The 24,115-nt window shown below is 41.7% G+C and overlaps 1 protein-coding gene across 2 annotated transcripts; it reads left to right on the plus strand.

Moving 5' to 3' along the window:
* Nucleotide 1: 1 nt before the first annotated feature.
* RMND5A (required for meiotic nuclear division 5 homolog A) lies at nucleotides 2-22,013 on the plus strand. 2 transcript variants are annotated; one of them, XM_085223687.1, is made up of 10 exons: nucleotides 2-361; nucleotides 700-745; nucleotides 4,668-4,810; nucleotides 10,713-10,847; nucleotides 11,021-11,121; nucleotides 14,287-14,453; nucleotides 14,755-14,920; nucleotides 17,214-17,316; nucleotides 18,762-18,916; nucleotides 20,313-22,013. In XM_085223687.1, exons 1-10 carry the CDS (start codon nucleotides 221-223, stop codon nucleotides 20,374-20,376), a joined length of 1,221 nt encoding a protein of 406 aa, XP_085079813.1. In that variant the 5' UTR covers nucleotides 2-220; the 3' UTR covers nucleotides 20,377-22,013. The 2 variants fall into 2 exon arrangements, with proteins under 2 accessions (XP_085079813.1, XP_010708902.1); XM_010710600.2 differs by lacking the exon at nucleotides 700-745 and having other exon boundaries at nucleotides 7-362.
* Nucleotides 22,014-24,115: the final 2,102 nt, after the last annotated feature.

A 24,115-nucleotide genomic window follows, 5' to 3' on the forward strand; every position in this document is an offset into this window, starting at 1 on the left:
CGCTCCTTCCTCTCTCCTCGAAGGCCCCCGGCTGCCCGCAGCGCCGCCTGCTCCCCCGCCGCCGAGGTCCCCGCCTGCCCGCAGCGCTGCCTGCGCACAGCTGGGGGAGATCGGGAAGTTGGACGCCGGGCCGGGGCTGACGGAGGGCGGCCGGGAGAGGCCGCGGAGCCCGGGGGTGGGGGGAGACGAAGAAGAAGAAGGCGGCCCGGTGCCGGCCGCTATGGACCAGTGCGTGACGGTGGAGCGGGAGCTGGAGAAGGTGCTGCAGAAGTTCTCGGGCTACGGGCAGCTCTGCGAGCGGAGCCTGGAGGAGCTCATCCAGTACGCGGGAGGGCTGCGGCGGGAGATCCTCCAGACCGAGAGTACGTGAGGAACCCCCCACACACCCCGCTTTGCTTCCCTATCCCTGTCCGTTCCCAGCTCGCCGCCCTCCTTCCCCATTCGTCAGGGCAAAAAAACGCTTCGAAACGTCTTAAAAAATCCGTCCGTGTGGAACGCGAGGCCCGCAGGCTGCCCTCAGCCCTGCCCGGCTGTGCCCTCAGCGCGCTGTGAGCCGCTGGGCTGCTCAGCCCTGCGCCGTGTGGCCGGGGAGAGCCAGGAGATAAAGAGCGGGCTTGCAAGAAAGCAGCCAGCCCGCTGTTTATTTCGCCTTTCTCTTTGTTTTCTCTTTTCCTCGATGCTTTTGTCACTTGTTTACCTTCGTGGAGGGCGAAGCCGTTCTTCAGCTGGAAGCAAACACGGCCTCGTGAGTGGAGTTTCTGTTTTGCAGCCGGTGTGGGCAGCTCGGTCTCCAAAGCACGCTGTAAACATGAAACACTCAGCTTGCAAAATCAGCGCAGCGCCGTGTTTATGGATGGTGTGGGAGGGGTGCTGAGGCGGCTGAAGCGACTTCACCCAGCGCCCTACAGGAAGTGAGAGGTGGCTCAGGGATTAGGAGTAGGAGCTGCCCGGCTCCTCTGCCCAAACTTGACAGCAGGGTGTTTATCTCTCTGCTTTCTGGGGCTTGCTCTGCTTTGGTTCAGAGTCAAATGTGTTTGCTGTGGGTTTGTTACAAATGCAGGTGCGGTTCTCGTCTAGGAGCACTTTTAGTTCCGGGAACATAAACAGAAGTGCGTGAGAGTTGCTGCGTGCACAGAGCAGTTTGCATAAAGAGCAAATACGCAAATGCAGTTCTGAGGCAATTGTTTGGGATGAAGTCATGTTCTGTCTTTATTGGTATTATTTTGGAAGTGCATCTCAGTAAATGGCGCTCAGTGGCTTTCCAAAAAGTTTGAGCTTGTGTGTTTTATCGACTGTCTTTAATGCATATCCTCACAAACAGATGCTGACCTTGCTTGGAAAGCTTTGTGGCACGGCCCTTAGGCTTGCATTGATACTTATAGGAATCTGTGGGATTGTGAAGGTTTTTAAGCATCCTGTTCCAGGCTGGATATGGCTCTGGGCAGCCTGGTCTAGTGGTGACCATGACCGTGACAGGAGGGTTGAAACTAGATTATCTGTGAGGTCCTTTGCAACCCAGGCCATTCTATGATTCTATTCCACATCCAGGGCTCTTTCTTGTGTTGTAGTAAAGTGAAAACCCAGGGTGCTCCCTCCAGGCTCCACTTACAAGTGTTTTGGGATGGTATTATAAAACCTCAGATGTGTTCTCAGCACTTACTGACCAACTGGTGTTGCTGTCCCAGCAGAGTGCATCCCAAAGTGAGTTTTCTTTTAGTCAGCGCTCTAGAATGAAGCTAATGTGTTGTCAGTGCATACTCAAATATCTCAGGGTTCTATTAAATTTTGATGTCTGTGGGTAGGCAGCTTTCATAGGTTTCCACGTACCTTTCTAGTAAGACTTGCAGCTTTTATGTGCTGTGACCTGAATTTTTTTTTTTTTTGAGAATTGATGGACACGGAAGCAGCCAGATATCCTAATGTGGAGCTCTGTAATATGGGAGTGTGAACTGCAGAAATATCCCTCTGTGTATGTGATTTAAAAGGGAAAATAAAAAGAAACAAAACAACAAAACAGATCCAAAAGTAATAGAAAGAAGTTCACGCTGTAGGATGAAATTTGAAAGCAAAGATGTATGGAAAGGCCTTAAATAGGCAGTGGCTATCAAAAGGAAATGGGTGGAGAAAAAAACTCTGTTAGTTTAGAGGCTGAAGCAGCTTCTAGCTTGTGCTCTTTTTCTGGTTCTTAACATTTCTTGAACTGTTTTTCATGTTAAAGCCCAAGCACAGAGCAGCCCCGTGTTGAGCCCTGTGGATAGGAAGACCAGGTTTGCTTTTCTTTTCCTTTAATGCATCTCATCTCCTTGAGCAGCCAAGGCAGGATTGCTTATTCTTCTTGGATGGTGGAAGCAATGTCTGGTCAGTGTCTGGCTGACTGAACTTGGCTTTGAGCTCTGCTCACTGCCTGGTGTCTGATTGCTGAAGTATTTCCTTTTAAATTGCAGCTCTGTATACCCAGTGCAGTGAAGCTGTCAGTCCGTGGCGTTGTGTGAGCACTGAATGCTGAGAGGGGTCTGTCTGCAGGCTTCCTTCTGCTGATTTATTGCAAGTAATCATGAGTTTAATTAAAGCAGAAAGAGATGCGTGTAGGGGGAGAAATCTTTTCTCTTATAAATTTGATGGCTTTTCTGCTGTAGCTGGTTTCTGCTGTAGTGTGTGTTAGGGGACAGTAATCCACTTACTTGCTCGGAGTAGAAATACCAGTGTGTGTATAAGTTTTTTGGGTTTTAGCTTAATGGCTTTTCTAGGAAAAAATGGCTATTAATGTGTTTTATCTTCCCTGTTCATAGGGCAGTGCAGATTTGGGGAAGGAGCGCTTATGTTTTGGTTTTGGTATAATCTAACAGCATTTTGTCTTGGAAGAAAGCACCAAAAAGTTCCTTAATCCTTTATGTAAGTTTTAAATGTCTGTCACAGGAAGTAAACAGTAACAGAAATGATCTTATTGTTGAAGTAATGGTAGGAGGCCGACTTCAGGTGACAGTTGTGTGAAATTTCTTCTTGCAATTAGGATGTGTAGAGCCAAATTGGTGACTGTCCACTGTAGGCACTGTTTCCATCCTCAGTGAGAAAAAACGTAGAGCTCTGTCATTTTGCATCGGAGCTTAACGTTACCTTCATGGAACCAGAGTAAGAAACCTGATGCTTTATTTTTTCTTCATGCTTAAAAGCTCTGTCTATTGCAGAAATGCCATCAAATCTTCCATAGCGGAAGCTCGTGGAGATGAGCAGGGGTTGTTTACTTTCCTCGGGATGAACTAGTTGTAGTGTGTAACAACTTAAGCTTGTTTTTGCTGTTGACATCAACAGCAGAGTTGAAAGTTGGGATGCATAAGAGCAGACGTTAAGATTAAGCGGCTGCTGAATGGTTCCCTACCCCCTCCGACTGCAGCCTTGCTCTTTGTGAGCTGGGTTTCCCTTGCTCTCTCCAAGGCACATTGTCAAGTGTGCATTGTAATGGTTACTGTTTCTTTCTATTGTTCTCTCTCTATTGCTTGCCGGCATTGGAACTGATCTCTTCACATGTCACTCAAACCAGAAACGTGCTGAAGTACATAATGAGAAAGAAACAAACTTTATGAAAAAGTGATTGCTTTTTAAAATCTTTCCTTTAGAGAAATGCTTTGGGTTTTTATTTTCCACATGAATTGTTTGGATCTGGAATGTTAGGATAGCATTTCTGAGCTGATGTATATAAAAAAGCCTTCAGTAGAGTTGAAGTGCTCAGTGTGTGTGCCTAAAGGAATCAGTCTTCATGTAGGATGGACTTTGAGGGAGGAGAGACCTGCAGAAGTAAGGCCGGCAAGTATCTCCTTCTGTTAGAAACCAAAACCTGAGAAAGGGCTGAAGTAAAGCACAGAAGGATGCTGTTGTCAACTTTGTTGTTGGTTGTTGCAGAGGGGCGTGAATTAGGTGAGGAGATGGCAAGGGGGTTGTAAGCATTGCATGTTTATATTGTCCCCAATGTGGGTCATACAGCACTGCACTTGGTGGGTGAGCTTAGCAGTATCATACTGCTAGAGATAAATCTTACCTGACCATCCACTCTTTCTTGGAAGCCTGATGTCAGGGCCTTTGTGGGCTATTTCACATCTCTCAAGGAGAGGCTGAGACTGGCACTGTTTGGGGCTATCCCCACTGCTCAGGAAGCAAATGTTTCACAGCTCAAATCCAAGCTTACACCTTATAGAGTAAGGAGGTAGTTTGGGGGTGAGAGTAAATTGGGACCTCATTAATCCAAGCTTTGCTATCGTGTTGTTAACTTTAAACATTGTGCACTGATGTGTCTTCAGGGAGCTGTCTAGAAAAAAACTGATCCTGTAGTAGGTTAGAGGCTGTTTCCTGTTACGTTCTGTGAGATGTGTGTTTGGGAGTGTTTCTTGGAGACCTGTTTGTTAATCTGCTGAACTCAAGTAGAACGCACAATATGTTTACACTACTTTTTAAAGTGCTGCACTTATTGAGTGTTATTTTTGTACCAGACTGGTTTTCTTGTGGGCTGAACCATGCCCTGTGTGTCTTACTTAATTTAAGCTGCACTTGCTTCACCAATGCTTTCTAATTGTATTTCTTTTAATACCACTTGTCTTTATATGATGTTGCATGTTGAGAGATTTAAGTTATTTCTTCATAACAGAGTTGGTAATTTTCTTTTCTTTTGTGTTTAGATCAAGATGGAGACTTGTCAGGGACAATTTCACTTGTTATGACACAGTGTTGTAAAAGAATAAAGGACACCGTTCAAAAACTGGCCTCTGATCACAAAGACATTCACAGCAGTGTATCCCGAGTTGGAAAAGCCATCGATAAGGTATGTGTTTTGTGGCTTGATGATGTTATTGCGTGCATTCTGTGATCTGTACTCCTTCACAACATTGGGATTTGTGCTACTATTCATCTTAAGTCTTCCTTTCAGCTGCAGCAGTGTAGGGTTGGAGGCAGACATAAGACCATGTGATGTACAACGACACTTCAGAACTCCCGTACAGAGTGCTCCATTTTGGAGCAGCTCTTCTTTCCAAGAGGATGTGGCATAGAGGTCCTGCTAGACCTGGTAACAGAACGTATTGCATCTGCATAGAAAATGTTTCTGCAACATCAGTCTTGATAAGGAGTATTATTTATAGATGTGTGTTTCAGTTCTGGATAATTGTTGGTAATGAATGACCAGGAAGTGGTATTCTGTTCTTGAATGCAGCTTAGAAGCTGAGAGAATTTGAGACAGACATTCTTACGTATATCAGATGTGTTGTTGGTTTTTAGGGCTTAATTTCACAAGATTTAGATTGAATTTACTCTACTTTCATTAAAAACAACTTTTCAGCTGGCCAAAAGCACTTGTATCATTACAGAGCACTAATTCATCATTTGAATATCTCATTTCAACCTTGTTAGTAATGGTAAGCTATTAAAGCATAATTTAACAGTAGCACAACAAACTGATGAGGTGCATAATGCTGCTTTGTGGGGCAGAATGTCTGTGCAGCTGTTAGGATTGTTTTGCTTATGATTGACCATCATGGAGAGCTCAAACTTTGTACTAATAGCTTTAATCCAAGCATCACTGTTATCCAAAGCTTAAGGATGCATCTGCCTTTAATCCTTGTTGCTGTATCTAAACCTATTAACTAGAGTAAAATTCTATCCTTATTACTGGTGTGAAGCCTGAAATAAATCTATGTAATCTTGTCCTGTGTTTGAAACTTTTCTATTCTGTCTTATCAAGTGGACTTTGTATGAAAAGCATTCAGATTTGGGTGTACCTTTTTAATTTAAATAGTCTGAGATAGAGCAGCCCTCGGTCTTGTATAAAGGCTGTAAATCTGCTGTGGAAGTTAGTGGCAATACTCCTTAGGGGCTGAAGGAGACAATGCATACGAGCTTAATAAAGTTGAGTCTTGAGTCTGATGTTCAAATTGCTGTTGCTTTGTCATGTGCACAGTTCTGGCAGTGCTATTGCTGTCTTAGCGTTTTGTCTACTGGTTTCATTTCAAAAAGAATGGCTGTAAATGAAAACATTGGTTAAATTTGAAATGCTTGGTTTTCTAGAGCAGCAGAAGGGGATGCAGTGATCTACTCTGTGCCTGTACAGGGTCAGAAAAGCTGTTTCAAGGGCTGTTTCAAACTGAATTCAACTTGCACTGTGTGGTCTGCTTGTTCCTCTGAATTCTTGCTCTTGCTACGTGTGTGTAATGTTTTCAAGGCTTCCAGTGGAAACTGCACCAATCCCCAGTCCTGCTGGGAGTGAAGGACGTGTTTCTGTGCAATGCAGAGCACCAGTGAGGGTTATCTCCTTAGATAGGAACTGTTCAGCATGCAAGTAGTTTGGTTTTATCACTTCTCACTGGTTGTAGTATCTCTGCTACTTGAAAGTATATCCTGAAATCCCAGCATGTTTGTCAAATGAGAGTGTGATGTTTAAGCCCTGGACAGTAACACCTGAAAGGAACTTTCCATGTGTGTTCAGTGCTTTTTCTCCATGGAAAACATGCTCAAAAACTATTGAAATTGCCTTCTCCACACTGCTTCCCTGTAATATACTTAAGCTGAAAATAATAGCAGTAATTAACTGTAATTGATGTTGCAAATTGATTCTTGACACATTGTGGACAAAATATTACTGATTCCAAAGTGAAATGCTTGTCTGAATTTAAAGAAGCTGCCCTTGCTTTGATTCACAAGATTTGAGTCCCATTTGCTGTGTCTAAATCCTCACCTAGCATCTTCTCATTTCTTTTATGGCTGGATTAACATCTCTGGAACACCAGTTATGGTGGTTGTAGCTGTGTTTGCTCAGGCACGGATAAATGTAACTTAGGATTTTATTGCCTGATTTGAGGTTGGGAAACAGGCTAATCCTGGTACCAATTTAGAGTGACACATCTAAATGACATCTGTTGTTACACATAGCATCAACAACCCTACTGAAAGAATTTGCTGTATTTTCTTCTTGTGGCAAACAGGTTAATTTTTTTTTTCCCAGTGTTGAGGAAGGGGTACATCTACACATCAGTTTTAGTCTGGTCTGCATTTAAGTTGGTTTAGTCATTACTAACTTGGATGGGACCTAATGGATTACGTGCTTACGTGCCCCTTTCATTTTCTTCTTTGATAAGGAATGTTTGCATCCAGTTGTATCTGTAGCGTAGCAGCATTTGCTCTTCCAGCATTTGCACTTCCAGTGTTCATCCACCTCCTTGTTGTTCAGCACAGTGTTAGCAGGTAGCTCACTCATCAGTCTCCCTGTACATCACTCAGCTGCAATGAGTTCATCCCCAAGCATGGATGAGACAACTAAATGGGGCAAGTAAATGTTTCCCTCTAGCAACCATGTGAGCAGTAGCTGAATGCCTTCATTTAGGAAAGCTTTAGTAGTCTTTGTAAGCTGAGCATTATCTTGTGAACCAACAGACTGAACAGAGAACTTCTAACAGATGTGTTTGTGTTTGAGGTCAGAATTCAGAAGAAGGAAGGAATGCCCAAAGTAACCTAAGCTGGAAAACTGGCAAATGAAACTGTCTTTAGTCACCATTCTTCTTCACATCATGTTATTAATAGGGAAGGTTGTGTTGATTGAAATGGTTCATCATATGAGTGTCTTGAGTCCTCATATTTCAACAATTATCAGTAATATGTTTTTCTTTGCATTATTGGTAAATTTAGCACATAATATTCTACACCTTTCCTTTAGGCTTGTTAGGTTAGGCTCCTTAAAGAGTGGCTGCTGCTCTGCAATAAGAACTGACACTCTTCTAAGCTTAAAATTGAAAGTGTAAAATAAACATGTTGGGGTCTGTAATGTAAGGAATTCATTTAACTTCTGAAATGCTGTGAAATTCCCCATGCCATCAGTTGGCACACTGTTGGTATTTAGAAAACAAAGCTGGGAGATGTGTAGTCATGAGCATCTAATGCTGGCATGACAATTATGAGATAAGTAAGCGAAAGGCAAGCAGTAATTTGTTCTGACATGTGACAGTCACTCGCTGTGTGATGCACTGACAGTTCTTGAAACTGCTTAGGACCCACTGGGGGCAGAGCTGTAGAATCCCACATACCATAAAGACCCCAGAAATCATTAGTGTATTTATTATTATTATTTTTTTAAAGAAAAGTAATTGAAATGAGAGCCTGATTAAACATGGGTTCATCAGAGAACAGATGAGGGGGAGGAAGAAAATAATTTATTGAGGTCCCTAGATTGTATTATATGACTTGAAGCTACAGAACTTCTAGGTTGGTGTGAGTCACTGTTACCATCTTTTATAGGATTAAAAAAAATCCAATTTGCAGTGGGGTTTTGAGAAGTTTCTCAAAGCTCATAGGCTTGTTTCAGAAAAAAAAATAATATATATATATATATATATATGTATAAGTGTGCTAGAAGTTAAAAAGGAACAAAAAATAACTTCATTGGTAATGAATCTTCTTTTCTATCCCAGAAACCAAAGTAATGAAAAAAGAGCTTATATATTCTCAGTGCTGCCTCTGTTATTTGTTTAATACCTTCTCTACGGATTTGCTACCTGCTAGGGGTGTCTGGAAAGCAGTACCAGAATCAGCAATGGTATCGAACTGTAAAGGCTTCAAAGGATTGGCACAGATGAGAACAGTGTTATTTAATCTTCAAAATTCTTATGTTTTTCACTACAAAGTTTAAAGATGAGCAGCATGGCAGGGAATTTAGAAGTCGAGACACCTGTGTGGAAATGTTAGCTCTGAGACTTGTCTCAATGACAGTGATTTTGATGCTTGTCTTGCCCCACCATCTCCAAAAGATGGAAGAGAATTTGCTAGCCTAAGGTGAGTGTTTTACTGAGGGTTTACAAAGGGAGTGGTGGCTTTGAAGCTGTGTGTGTGGGGCTGAGGAGGCTGCTCCTTTCTCATGATGTTGCAGAGCAGCATCAAAGCAGTTTCAGTCCTGGAGGCTGGCAGCTGAAGGGAGGGTAGGTATTTGCTACCTGTTAAAGCAGCAGGTATAGCCATGTGGGTATTGTGAGGGAGATGTGTGATTAAAAGTGAGCCCTTCTGCCTGGAGGTTGGGTGGCTGGGTTGGGCCTGGGGGAGCTCAGATACAGAGCTTTGGGGGTGTTGCCATTGCTGCCACCCAGCCATGTTCCCTGAACAGTGGGGAGGGCTCAGCAAAGTGCAGATCTGCTGTGCTTCCCTCTGCATATTTCTTTGTGGGGACTTATTGTTTCAGCTGAAGTAAACTTGGGATCGATGAGGTGAAAGCTGCAAGGAGGTTGCTCTCTACTGTGGTTTTTTTCTTTATAAGAATCTCCTTCAAACTTGATCTCACTTCTAGAACAGATTAATAGGAGACTTCTGAGTGCTTTTGACAGCATTGCTCTGCAAATGTCTGTTGCCTGGTGTGTGTTGTCACAAAACATCATCTGACTTGTTGGGCTCTTTCTGAAGGTCAGAAGTATTGCAGCACTGGAATACAAAGTGCTGATCTAATGCAAACCCACTCTGCCGACTCGCATTTGTTTTGAAGCTGATTATCCAGCTCTGTACCAGCAGCCCTTGCCCCAGGTTGGGTTTTGACTAACCTGCTGCTCCAGTGTTAGCTGGCTGATGGAGAACTGCTGGTGCCTGGCTGCCAAACAGCTCGCACAGGCTCAGTGCTGTTTGCTGTGGCTGCTGTGACAGAGATGAGTGCTTGTGCAGTAGAGGTGTTCCCATATGGTGCAGAGCTGTTATCATCACAGAACCAAAGCTGAAGCACTGCTAATATCACCAAACTTCTGGTTTCTGAAGTTACTTCCTAGAAGGCAGCAGTAGTTACCAGGCAATCAGGCGATGCACTGCCTGCTGGGCTGTGGTTCTTTTGCAAAAAGTTTATTTTGGTTATTATTATGGGTGTGGGTATTTATTCAAATTATCTTGCTTGCCCAGAGCACTAAACATGTTAGCAGTTAAAATCCTTTTTTATATCCTGGGTTAGAGTAAGCGTTGCTCTGCCGTTGCCAAGAGGCACAGTGCCAAGTGTTACTAAAGAATCACTGTGACAACATTTTTACTTATTCCTGGAATATGTCCGTAGGCCACTGACCTAAAAATATGCTGCAATGGGATCACTGGGGTTAGATCTGCAAAAACACTCTGGGGTCTTCAAAGTTCAGGTGCTGCTATATTGAAATCTGCGGAAATTTGGATTTTGTTGTCATTGGGAGCCTGGGGAGAAGTGACATTTTCCTTTTCCAGCATTGTCTGCCCCCTCCAGTTATGTCAAAAATTCTTGAGTTAAAACTTTTACTTCTGATTCGGTGCCTCGTTGTGACAGTGATGCATTGATAATGCTATTTTAATTTTAACGTGGGTGATTTTTGTCTTCTGTTCTTATGCTGTTCAGTTTTCATGTATGGAAAAACTCTTTTCTGCAGATACTTTTTTCAGAAACACATTGCAGTCTGGAAGTCTCTTTATTAGTTAACTCCATTTCTCATTTGCTAGCTAACTTGTAATTTGTCAGTGTAGTTCCTTACGGTGGATAATATTGAGACGTGAGATGAGCAAGCCAAAGGATGTCTTCTGTACACAGGAGATAATGAAGCAGCTGACAGATACATTTTACTTTGAACGGGAGGTAATTAAGGGCAAACTGAGTAATAGGCAGAAAGCACTGGAGTGGAGACATAGGTGTCCTGCGTAAAAATTACATGAGGTTCTTTGTTCCAACCTATTAAATGTTAATTTGTACCTTTCAGAATTTTGACTCTGACATCAGCAGCGTGGGGATAGATGGGTGCTGGCAGGCTGACAGCCAGCGGATCCTCAACGAGGTGATGGTGGAGCACTTCTTCCGGCAGGGCATGTTGGATGTGGCCGAGGAACTGTGTCAGGTAACGATAGTGTGGATGTTGAATGTTATTGAACGTGGAGCGTTATGCTTTGTGATAGCATCCTTATTTGAATGCTAATTTTCCAGGTGAATATTGAAACTGTCTGAAAAAAAACCAGCAGTTTAATTGCCTCTTTTTTAGGCTTTAACCTGAAGCGTGCCTTTGTTTTTCAGGAATCTGGTCTATCAATAGATCAGAGTCAGAAAGAACCATTTGTGGAATTAAATCGAATATTGGAAGCATTAAAAGTTAGAGTTCTGAGACCTGCATTAGAGTGAGTCTGCTCATTTTTTTCCTCCTTTTTAGAAATTCTTTTAATAAATCCATTGTTTGTGGCTTTAAATATTATCTTGTTTTGATGTGTCCTCATTTGTTCTTTGTGACGTCTTAATTATTGAGCAGATGTTTTCCAGTTGTTCTCTTGTTGTCCCTCCCAATGGCCAACGCTTAACTAAGAAAAGGATCCTGAGAGCCATAGAATCATAGAATTGCTCAGGTTGGAAAAGACCTTAAAGATCATCAAATCCAACCACAAAGGATTAAGGGTTAATTTAAGCTTTTGGGAGGAAAATTAACTTAGAGAACCGGTGATCTGCCATGATGGTTCTTTACCTTAGTTACAGTGAAACACTAGTGAGTATTATACACAAAGGTCCAGCTGTCGAGGACAGTAGAACTTAATAAAGGTGTTTGGTATCACCAAGTCTTCTTTGCTTCACCAAGCCCTGGTGGTGAGCAGAACTTAGATTCAGGATCAACTGTATCACTTTTTCCTCAAACCAGTTCCCTGTTTAGTGCAGATAAAGACTGGGAAGAGGGAATGAAAGGATAGATGTGATCTGTAAGGACTACTGCCAGGTAGGTGATCATTAATATCATAATATGTCCTGGTAGCCAGAAAGTGTTTCTGGTGTGTGAGTTGCAGGTGGAAGCGTGGGCTGAAAGTGTGATCTGAACAAAACAACTCGAGGAGTCCAAGAGTTGGAGGTTCTGTCTGAGCATTCAGCATTACCTGAAGTCTGAGAGTAGCTGAGATGTTATCAGTCAGCCTCAGACTAAAATATTTTCATCACCTTCCAACCACTAGACTTGTAAGATGGTGCTATAAGGGAAAGATGATGAAATATCTCATGGTTTTATAGTTTCCAGGAGTGGGTACGTATCTATGCTGTACAAATCAGAGCAACTTTTATTTTTAAAAACAATAAAGTACCAAACCAACCCTCAGCCTATTCTTGTGGCTTTGGTAAGCTTGCTCAAAAGCAAGAAAAAATAAAATAGCTTTTTAGCAACCTTTTGAAAGTAAGAGACATGGAACAAAACATTGAAAATGTATTTCATTCTAGATCTTAATTTGTACACCTAAAATGCTTTTTTTTTTTTCTTTTTTGGCCTTATTTGGCAACTAAATACTTATGTGAAATGTACTTGAATGCATTTTTCCACTTGTAACATGAACCAGCTCAGCTGTATGTCAATTCAGAGGTCATTGGCATCTACACTAAATGTAGGATGCTCTGATATCAAGCCTGAAGTAAAATCCTGGAGTACAGCTCTGAGTCATGCAAAGTTTGACCCAGGTAACCTTTGCATATAGTTACACAGGTGGAAAGCTCAGCTGGTTTATTGCCATTGCATTGGGTAAATGAAGGGAAGCAGCACTGCAATGCTTTGTGATGCAGCTGAAGCAGAATTTAATGTTGGCTACACCACATACTGCCTGTAGTTCAAGTAGTAACATAGCTGTTGTAAAGGATGCTCTCTTTCTGAGGAACAGTAAATTATTGCTGTTATGTCCATCTACCTCAAGTCACTAACTTTGCTTTAGCTCACATTACCCAGGCCCTGTGTCTTATTCGTGGCAATTTAGCCACATTGTGTCATTCCTGCAATGTGTTGAATATTTTTCAAACAAAGGAGAAGGCATGGTCCTTCTTCAAAGGAAGCCTTATTCCCCAGATAGCTGAATTAGACGGAGAATAGAATGTATTGTTAGTTCAATTTGTATGCTGGATTCCCTCCCCCACCCTGCCTCATTTCTGCTTATAGTGTGACTTTTTAGGGCAAAAACTCTCTGCCTCTGTTTGCCTGGTGTTGGGCACAAATTCTTATGTAAAAAATGTAGCTGTTAGGACAAATGTGAAAAATGTGACAAAACTCTATCCAGCTTAAGAACTGAGCTGTGTCTCAAAATGCAGTTATTCCTCAGAATTGCTGATGCTGATGTAGTTTCCCATGTTTCTCAGCAGTGATCAGGAGGAACCCTCTTTGTGAAGCTTTGATGGGAGTTACTGGCAGGTTCAGAACTTCTGACTGTAGTCTCCCAGGGAATAGGTGTTGTCATCCTCTGTGTCTGTAAAGCAGTAAGGTCTTGGTATTCATTGTGACCTCTGGGGCATGGTTTAAGCTTACTTTAATCTTTGTCAGGGTTTATGAGATTCATCCTAACTAAATCTAACTAAATTCCACCTAGGAGTTAGAAGAGAGCTGTAGTTTGCATAGTGTACAGTAAACTTAAAAAATATGAAGTACTTGAGGATAGATCTGAGTTACAGAATTGAAAACACTCTGAAAGTATCATTTTGAGAGGTGTTAGGAAGACAGATGTTGTGATTACTGATGATTTTGAACTGTGGTGGGGAGTATGTGAGTTGAATGTTTTAGCCATCATTTGCTTTTTCTTTTTCTGTTGCAAATCCTTTGAATAGGATGGAACACGCTGGTCCAAACACCTCAGGCCTTGCTTCTCTGTTTGCTTTCTTCTCATCCAAATCAATGCTGCCACTCAGAGAACAAAAAAACAGAAAGCTTGTCTAAAAGCTAGTTTGGAAAAACAGCCTCTATTGCAGACAGTTGAAAATAACACAAATCATATTTTTAGCAGAGCCACGTACCGTATCCTGACTGATTTCTCTTCCCCTTGTACCTGCAGTGCATGGACTTGTTCTTTGATGCTTCCATAGATGAACTTCCCCTCTCCAGGGCAACATACACACAAACACAGTGGCAGCAGAAGATGTTGGGAAATGAGGAATTTGGAAAATATGTTGTTGAAAGTGTTGGTCAAACTTGTATGACATGCAGCAGAAGACTGTAATTGTTAAGATTCAGTGACATTAACTCAAATATAGGAATTAATTTCAGCTATTTCTACCTTCTATTGTGCCTAAATCAGTCTTGCCTTCCAATTGCTGTGTTAGAAGGCACGGGCTAACCTATGCAGCACTAGAAGTATGTTGTACGTGTATTGTGCATGCAGCATAACTCCTACTTGTAAAGGATCTTACTCTTTTCTGTGCTCCACGTAGGCTAATAGAAGTTCAAGGAACAGTCACCTTCTTGAAATAGATGTTTGATAATTGTAATAATTTGATATCATGTGGGCTGACATTTAATTACTCCTGTGTCACGTCCCTTTGTACCTCCTCGTTTCTTCCAGGTGGGCGGTATCCAACAGAGAAATGCTTATGGCACAGAATAGTTCACTGGAGTTCAAACTACACAGATTATATTTCATTAGTTTATTGATGGGTGGAACAGCAAATCAAAGAGAAGCACTTCAGTATGCGAAAAACTTCCAGCCATTTGCCCTAAACCACCAGAAAGGTAAGGTTTTATTCCCCTCGTTGTGACCAAGGCACTTGGAAGTGACATGTGGTAGTTAAATACAAATCATGTTCCAAGTGTTCGGTCATTATTTTCATTTATTTTCATAGCACACTGGGGCTCTCATAGGTGAAAGTGTCTGTTCTGTGGTGGCTGGAATTACAGGTTGTAGAGGTGAGGATGTGTGTCGTTGTTTTGGTATATCTTCCACTTCTGCTCGTTTCTCTCGTACAGTCTAAAAGTGAAGATGCCAGCTTCTATTCATAGCATAAAACAACTAACTGTTCCTCGTCCCTCACAGATATTCAGGTTTTGATGGGCAGCCTGGTGTATCTGAGGCAAGGCATAGAGAACTCGCCGTACGTTCATCTATTAGATGCAAATCAGTGGGCGGACATCTGTGACATCTTCACAAGAGATGCCTGTGCTCTTCTGGGTCTCTCAGTTGAATCACCACTCAGTGTTAGGTATGCTGCTTTTTGCTTGCTTTTAAGACCTAGTACATAGAGTTTTGGTTTCTGTTTCTAATTGAGAACAAAATAAATGCTGACAGGTAGTCTTATTTAGCTCGTGTGAAGTAAAGAGTGTGGTTACAATTACCTCCAATGAGATTTGCAAAGATGTGAATGATGAGAGATTCTGGTGTGCTGGACTTTCTCAGCTGGAGAGGAAGCATCTTTTCAGCTCAAAAGGAAGCATTCATGGAAGGATCTTGGCTTCTGTAGCTTAGACAGAAGGATGAGGATGGCCATCAGCCATTTATTTCCACAACAAGTGTGTGAAAACTGTTCCTGCTGTGTAACCACAAAGCACTAAAGCTCCAGCCATGATTTTGTCAGCACTTGATCATCTCTTTTTAATCCACATGTTTTTTCACCTGTCTTCTCCTTACAAGAATGTTTAAATCAGGTTGTGATTTTAACTGCTCAAATTTCCAAACTATTTGTTGGCCCTCATTTGCAAAGGATAAAGGCACTTTGAAGCCCAGTAGCTAATCTGACAAAATGCAAATTGATAGTAGGCTGTCAAAAATGTTAAGAAAAAGCAGTTTAATCTCCTTCTAGCTTTTCAGAAATAATACAGATCAGCTGCTATTTAACCTTTGGCTGCCAATTATCTGATGTTCTGGTTTCTATTTCAAGCATTTAATGGAAAATAAATTACATGCATCTTTCAGGGTTAGTTTCAGTACTCAGCAAAAGCTTCCTTAGTTTCCTTACCTCTTCCTGGGTTTGTTTTTTAACTACTATTTGCATTTTATTATTCTCCTTTAGAGCTCTGTTTGAAGTTGTCCTACCTTCTGCTTCTCCTGTTTCACGCCTCTGTCATAAACTACAACAAAGGGAGTGCTTCCACATGAGTTGTCTTCCTGGAATAAACAAAAACAGTTTCAGTTAGAGGATTTTATAGATAGCCTAAATTATGGATATCTATAACTTTGGTTGTTTGTTCTCATTTTGTTCCTGTTGCAGTGAAATGAGTGACCATCCTTTTGTGCTGCCACTGTAATGCTGCAGCTTTCAGTGCAAGTGTCTGAGATTTTCAATGAAGTGGAAAAATCCCTCATATTTGGATCTGTTGGTCTCTTGGTTTGAGCCCAATTTGAATTTGATTGTGCTGCAACATGTTTACTACACAGGTGGTGTCAATATTCGTGTCATAAATAAGGCTGTTTGAAACTGACGTGACCTTTGGTGCTGCAAATCCTTTAAAAATTAAACTAGCTTAAAGCGAAATCCCTGTTATCAAATGTACTGCTTTTTAGAATGTTGATAGCAGTCACCTGCTGTAGTTTTCTTTTAAAGACTGATTGGTTTCTTCAATGTGTGTCTAATTCAGGTCTTACGGTCTGAATTACTGTGTGGAGTCAATAGGAAAACTTAATGCACTGAGGAGGTCATTGCTCGAGGTCTTGAAGGACAGCAGGATACCAAATTGTTATTCATATTTATGTTTTACTTGAATTGTTAGACACCCATTGGACTCATCTAGAGATGTAGTGTAGAACAGCTAAAGCAGTAGTACTTTTATGATACCACCTGTATAAACTTCCCAAAGAGTTAACACAAGTTACTCAGTGCTGACACCAACAAAAAGCCAAGTGCAAGGAATGAAAAAGCCACTCATTAGGAGAGGTACTTCATTTCATTTTTCTTTAAAATAGCAGGCAGCAGGCTGGTAGGCTTCAGGCACATCCCTCACAAGAAAACTAGCCATTGCTGTAGAAACCTTAAAAATAAGCCTCTGGAGGAGCAGAGGAGAGGAAGGTCATGATAATAAAACATGCACAAATAACAAAATGATTTACTAGAGAAGCAGGCTGATAAATTCTGTTTCTGTTGTTTCTGATTTCCAGGCCCGAAGCACTGTTGTTAGACTGAAGTTATTGGCCATCTAAATGTCTGTTAAATTGTCAAAAATCTTTGTTAATGCTTTGAAGTATTTTCCTTAAAGTAACGTGGGAAGTTCTGGAAATGAGTAGCTCTCAGAGCAGGCAGAATGTTAAGGCACTGCCACAGTACAGCTGTATACTGCTGCTCTTGTTCCAGTCACTGCATGTTGTGCTTTCCTTCCTTCTCTTGCCTGACAATATTTCCTTACATTTGTTTTCTTTCTTTACTCAGAAGCACGGACACAAATTGAATGAAATAGTATAACACTGTTGAATCTAAAAGTTTTTTAAAATAGAAAAACAAGAAATAGTTATTTGCTAAAACTCACATTATATTAATGTTGGTTTTTTGTTTTTTTTTCCTGCAGTTTTTCAGCAGGTTGTGTAGCATTACCAGCTCTAATTAATATCAAGGCAGTTATTGAACAAAGGCAGTGCACAGGTGTTTGGAACCAGAAGGATGAACTACCGGTGAGTTAATGCTGAGCTGTTATGGGGCAGATGGATCTCTCATGGAAATGCAGGTTTCAGGCTGCTTGTGTGCTGAATGCTAAGGGATGTCATACATAACCACCAGCTCCAGCAACTCCAGGGTCTGAGGTTTCCTATACAGAGACTTCAGGATCTCTGCTCAGGCTGATCACAGAACCACAGAATGGCCTTGGGGGTCAATGAATGGGTTGAAAAGGACCACAATAATCATCTGGTTTCAACCCCTGTGCTGTGTGCACGTTTGCCAACCAGCCTGGCTAATAGACTTGGCTGCTGCTTTTCTGTTTGTAGGCTCAGCTCATAGCGAAGCTGTGCATGAATCACCACCCATACTTACTTGCACAAGGGCCACTGGTATGACCAGCTGTGCAGGCTGCCATAGGCACGGCACTGCCTTCAGCAGCACCCACGTACAGGACTTGCATAAAACATAAGCATGGACAGCTGAGTCCCCTTCCACTTCTGTGGCTGATAAAGTTTGAATCTCACTGGGGAACATGAACTTCCTCCAATTAGGCTTGAGATCTCTTCATAGGTTGTTTTGCATTGACACTTAATCAGGCAGTTATGAAGGAGAAGATGTAGTGCTGGATCTGTGTCTGGGGGTATACATTGGGATCCAGTGCATTATGCTTCCAGCACAGCTCTTGAGTTAAAAGGAAGCTGAGTTATTATGAAATCCTGTTTTCCCTTTACAGCTTTTACTAGGCTCATGCAGCTCTCCAGTGACCTGCTCCTGATTTGGAAATAAATCCTGTTTAGTGCAAACTGGGCATGGATTGTGTTAACCTCACTGATTGTAGCTAGAAGAGATTCATATGTAGCTTCAGTGCATGTGTTTTTTCTCAGCTGCTTTTTTGTAACAGTGAGAGTGGAATCCTCAAGTGTGCACATTTGAGCCCTGCACATTTGAGTCAGTCCTTTCCTTAAGTCATGTATGTGCTCTTTTCTATTTGAGGTGTTACTTTCTGAAGTCATTTAGTGCTGATGGCAGGAGTATTTTTGCACCAGTGTTTTCTGTGTTACTGCTGAAGAGAAATAATTCTGATGCACTTTAATATTGATGGGATTTTTAGGTGAGGGGGAAGTCCTTTAGGAAGCTGTAGAAATCACTGGCTAGAAAATAGAATGCCTTTTGGGTCATCAGCTCAGTTTTCCTAACAGAGCACAGATCTACACTAAAATATACACCTGTCTTTTGTCAGAATACTCTGCTTTTTTAGGGAGTCGGGAGGGAGAGCAACATAAATTACCATTTTAAGATCACAATGAAGTGTTTTTGACTGGGAAGTTGTGAAGCATCAACATGATGGACTTTGCTGCCTTCAGTGCTGAGTTACAGTTCTTAAGGGATTTGTGACGTAAAGGAATAATTGTCTGGAAATGTTGCTTCTCAAGATAAATCATCTTCATTTTTTTCACAGATTGAGGTGGACCTTGGTAAAAAGTGCTGGTACCATTCAATATTTGCTTGTCCCATTCTCCGTCAACAAACAACAGATAATAATCCACCTATGAAATTAGTCTGTGGTCATATTATATCAAGAGATGCTTTGAATAAAATGTTTAATGGCAGCAAGTAAGTACCATTTTTTTGCATTCCAAGTGAAGTATAGAGAATGATGAATCTTAAGACTAGAGTGTGGCATTTGAGGAACGCTGCGTCCCCATTCCATAACTGGTAGAAGCTTGTAAGTCTTGGAGTATGACTTTGAAATCAGGTGGCTGAGCTGATGTGCTGGAGAATAGCATAAGAAACCCTCTGATGTTGTAGAAAGGGAATACATGAAGGAATGTAGTGAACAGAGTAACTTTCCAAGCTCCAAATGCCACCATGTCATCACAAAATTCAAAGAGAGACTTCTGCACACCTGTTTTTTTCACTGGGAGCAAGGCTTGTAATGGTGGAAACACCTTTTAATGTAGGCAGGGGAAGTACATCTGTGAGGAAATATGGCTTAGCAATTGAGTGGGTAGTTGAATTATCATCCCCTGGTAGCTGCGGCCTTTTGGAAAGGAGGAAAACTTGGGGGAGAGCTGTACAGATTTCCTTCAGGAAGAAGGTAATGTGGATTGAATGTTTGCAGCTTCTGTGAAGGCTGTTGGCTTAATTTAGAGCTCTTGGTTGTTTTGTGACATCCAGTATGAAAACAAGTAATACTGTGATTGAAAACATTGAGTAATGTTTGCATGCTTTGCTCTTTTTAAAACAAACAAACAAGAAAAAGGGAAGGTATACTTTTGGGATAACTTCATCCGTTTTTAAGCCAGTAAGCTTACTGCTATGTTATTCCTGTCTGTGGTCGCTCATTCCTGATGCTTTTGTTCATCAGTTTTAGTAACAGAACAGCTCTGACAAAATTAACTTTGGGGAATGAAAGGTGCAAACTTAGAGATGGGGGAAAATGCATCAGTGCTAGAAGAAATGCAGTGAGCAGATGGAATTGTGCTGGTGGAGACCTCAGCAGGGAGGACAGGCTGACCTATTTAGCCATAGCCTGCAGGAGCTGATCTTTGTGGATTGAGAAATGACAGCATTTTGGGAATCAGGGAGTAAGACTGACTGGATGTTAACGAAGTCACACTGAAAGCCACCAGCCTGCTTATAATGGCTTAAATGCAACAAACTAACCCCAAAGCTTAAATAATAGATTAACCATAAAGAATAATTTCCTGGTATTTAATAATTCAGAGGAGAGTGGGTAGAAGGTGAGAAAACATAATTAGAGGAAAAAAAGATGGGATAAGGTTTCTTTTTGTGAAAGGTAACTTTCAGCAGAGCCTTCAGGTATTTTTGTTGTGTGCTGCTGGGGGGAAAAGAGGAAGGAGTGTCACTGCCAGTCTGATACCTTTGTGGTGGAGGAAGAAACTTAGTGCTTAGCTGTGCTTCAGCAGTGCTAAGTCTCCAGAAAGCATATTGCTACTGGGCTTCTGTCTGCATTACCACCATTCTAACATGCTGTCTTTGTCCCCAGATTAAAATGCCCCTATTGTCCAATGGAACAGAGTCCTGGAGATGCCAAACAGATATTTTTCTGAAGAAAAGCTTCATTATGCGGTTTGTAAGTGACACTCTGCAATTCAGGTGCATTTGGGGAGAATTAAAACACACCTGTTCCATTTTATGCAGCAGACTGAGGACTCCTATGTTTGTATAAGCTAATGCTACAGAAACTTTGCCAACATTTAGTATATACATACCAAGTGGAAATGCTACAGAAATATTATTACCATAGGGCTTTACTATACTCTTGGTCTCCATATCTGATCAAGTTACTACACCAGCAGTTGTCATTCAATGCAGGTTTTTGTACTCAATTATATGGTGACTTTTTACTTTTTAAAAGCAGAAATGGATCCACCCCCATTTGTTTAATATTCCTCCTGCTATCATCTATCAGTAACTGTCACCTTAGAGAATGTTTGTGGAAAAAGTTTTATTTCCTGTAATGTGTACATAATTAAAAGTAAATACTTCAGAAAAAAAAAAAAGTTTGATAAATTGAATAGTGGTTATAAAACTAATTTGTATTTTTTTTGCTGAAAGAGCTGTGATATATTCTGAGTTTTTCTTTCAAACATTTTTTCAACTTTTACATAGAATTCAAAGTAAATGTGCATATATATAAAATATATAAATATATAGCCCTAAGGGGCTACCTGTTAAAATCCATCACTAATTTATAAGGGTGATGTGTGGATAGATTACTGCTGGAACAGAGGGAATAGGAAATCCTGTTCCTTAGGTTTCAAATGTTTGTGTAAAAGAATACTCAATAAAAGGAAATTCTGAAGTGGAAATGCTTTTAGTCGATGACGTTTGCTCTCTGGCCTTCGTAGTCATGTTCTTTGGACTTTGTATTCAGGGTTAGGCTATAAATGTCATGTTGCTGTATAGTTTAATAGTCATTATAGTGTGCTATTTATAAGCAGTTATCAAAACCAAATAAATTGTATAATTATTCATTGTTAAATGGGGGAAAAGCATGTTCTGATGCAGTCTTCTGGTCACGACGCTGCACTTGGCAGAATTGGGCCCTACGTCACGTATTAGGAGGTAGCAAATTTTCTGTAGCTTGAGAACACTTTGCTTCTAGCCTTGTTTTTGTAGTAGACTATTACTGCCATTGCCACTTTTTCTGCTAAATTTGTCATATTGTTGACTAGGTAAATTTGTACTCATGAACAAGGTGTAGATCATGGCAGTTCAATCTTTTTCTAGTGTGCAGATATTTGTATTTATTGCACTGTCCTATAGTAGGGCAAGCAGCCATAAGGCATGCAAAGCTACATGTAAAATTCTATTCCTGTATTGTGGAGTAAAAAACCCAAGCTTACATGGTTGAATTCTGACACACTGGTTGAATGCACTAGCACAATGCACTACAAAGAAGACCGTCTGTGAGACATCTCCACCTTTTGAATGTGTGTCACCTGACTTGAGAGACTGAGTGGGACTCTGTTGGATCAGTGACAGTGGACATCCTGAAAGAGACACTAAGAGCAACAAGTCAAGGCACACACGTTTTGAGCCTGAAATGTGTTTGGTACGTGTGAACAATGCAGATGTGTGACTTTCTGCAAAACTTCTATTGTATTCACACTGAGTTCCAACCAACCAGGTTACCGAGTGGTAAAACTAACAATAAACAGGTGAGGATATTATTTTCCATGTAGGTTTCCTAGTCTTGGTGAAATTGTTTTCCATCCTTTCTTTTGCGTGGAATTGCTTTGTATTAAAATGTGATGACATATGGATTAAATGGAGGGAAAAAAAAAAAAAAAGAAAACAGTTCCCTCCTCCCTAAGGAGCAGCTCTGTTCTCAGAATCACGGAATGGCCGGGGTTGGAAGGGACCTCAAGGATCATGAGTCTCCAACCCCCTGCCACACGCAGGGCTGCCAAACTCCCCATTTAATACCAGACCAGGCTGCCCAGGGCCCCATCCAACCTGGCCTTGAGCACCTCCAGGGACGGGGCATCCACAACAGCTCTGGGCAACTGTTCCAGCACCTCACCACTCTCATAGTAAAGAACTTCCCCCTGACATCCAACCTAAATCTTCCCTCCCTCAACTTAAAACCATTTCCCCTTGTCCTGCAGTTGTCAATCCTTTCAAAGACTTGATTCCCCTCCTGTCCGTAGGCTCCCTTTAGGTACTGAAAGGCTGCAATGAGGTCACCCCACAGCCTTCTTTTCTCCAGGCTGAACAAGCCCAGCTCCCTCAGCCTGTCTTTGTAGGGGAGATGCTCCAGTCGCCTGATCATCTTCATGGTTTTCCTCTGGACCCTCTCCAACAGCTCCCTGTCTTTCTTGTACAGGGGGCTCCAGACCTGGACGCAGTACTCCAGATGGGGCCTCACAAGAGCAGAATACAGGGGGACAATCACCTCCCTGTCCCTGCTGGCCACCCCTCTTCTGATGGAGCCCAGGATCCCATTTGCTTTCCAAGCTGCAAGGTCACACTGCTGGCTCATGTTAAGTTTTTCATCCATCGGGACCCCCAGGTCCTTCTCTGCAGGGCTGCTCTCAAGGACTGCTCCTTCCAGTCTGTTTGGATGCCTGGGATTTCTCCAGCCCAAGTGCAAAACCTTGCACTTCACTGTGTTGTTCTGTTACATTGCTCATGGTTTGGTGCTGGTGTGAACATAATAAGCCCATGTTGAAAATGCCTCTGATACGGTTCTCAAAGTACAAAAATGGCAGCTATTAGATGGCAGTGCATTGGAAACATTCTGAGTTGAATTTTTAAGTGTGATCCTGTTTTCTAAATAATTCACATTATAGACATATAGCTAATTTACAGTGTTGACTGTTAGCCCCAGATGACTGCAGTTCTTTCCCTAGCTGTGTGCTTGCTTGATAACTGCTTGCAGTTTTGAAGCTCCACCAACAGATGATGCTCGTTGTCTGAGTACAGAGTGCTTATCTGTATGAGGCATTGCGATGTGGTGCTGGGTGGTTGTGAGGCACTGCCTGCACTTTGCTTCTTAGAGCTGCCCTTTGTTTATCTCCTGCTACTACCTGAATTGTTTCCTTTGCCCAAAGAGTAAATAATAATAGGAGGCTTTCTTATTTCAGATCTGATCAGCAGCCAACGTGTCCATTTTCTCTTCTGCAGTTTGGAAACATCCACAGTGTTTTTAAAATCAGATACTTCTGCTTAATGCTTCTAAAGCGTTTTAAAGTACTGCAGTTGTCTCTGAGCTTCTATACCAAATTTTGATGCTCTTGCACTGCAATGCCTTTTAATGAGACTGCTGCACAGTAAGTGGAAGGTTCTGTATGTATCCACATCACTGTAACTTCTGCCTGCTGCACTGGACTTGGAGTTGCAATGAAACTAGCACGTAACCTTTGACTTCAAGTGCTTGTTAAAAGCTACTGGATGTTTTTCTGGTACTGTGACCATGGCATTCTAACATGACTTTGTCCTTTGGCTCCTTCAGCCCTGTCTGCTGCTCTGTGAGGTATTTTTGAATAAAGAAAACCTTTTCCTGCAGGGTTTTCAGTGCTGTAAATTGCAGGCAGCAATTGCAAACTGGTCATTCAGCCATGCCTGCTAAAAATCAGCGTTTCTCTGCTGAAATGCTGTATTGATTTGAGTCTTCTGTCCATAAGTCAGGTTAATTAACTTGCATAGCAGCTGTAGCAAAAGCTATACATTAGGAGGAATGAGTTAGAGTTAGATTCCTGCTAACTTAGATTTCACTCCTCCTGTTGCTTTCATTCTTTATCGCATTTTACAACACGGCTGTTGCTAAACTTCAGCCTTCAA

Source organism: Meleagris gallopavo, chromosome 4 (genome assembly GCF_905368555.1).
Source record: "Meleagris gallopavo chromosome 4, MGAL_WU_HG_1.1, whole genome shotgun sequence".
Lineage (NCBI taxonomy): Eukaryota > Metazoa > Chordata > Aves > Galliformes > Phasianidae > Meleagris > Meleagris gallopavo.

Bases quoted from the DNA above. Each gene is read 5' to 3' on its own strand.
- RMND5A (XM_085223687.1), top strand. From the start codon at position 221: ATGGACCAGTGCGTGACGGTGGAGCGGGAGCTGGAGAAGGTGCTGCAG. The intron at 746-4,667 runs GTGAGTGGAGTT...TTTTGTGTTTAG, and splicing joins CTGGAAGCAAACACGGCCTC to ATCAAGATGGAGACTTGTCA. The intron at 17,317-18,761 runs GTGAGTTAATGC...TTTTTTTCACAG, and splicing joins ACCAGAAGGATGAACTACCG to ATTGAGGTGGACCTTGGTAA.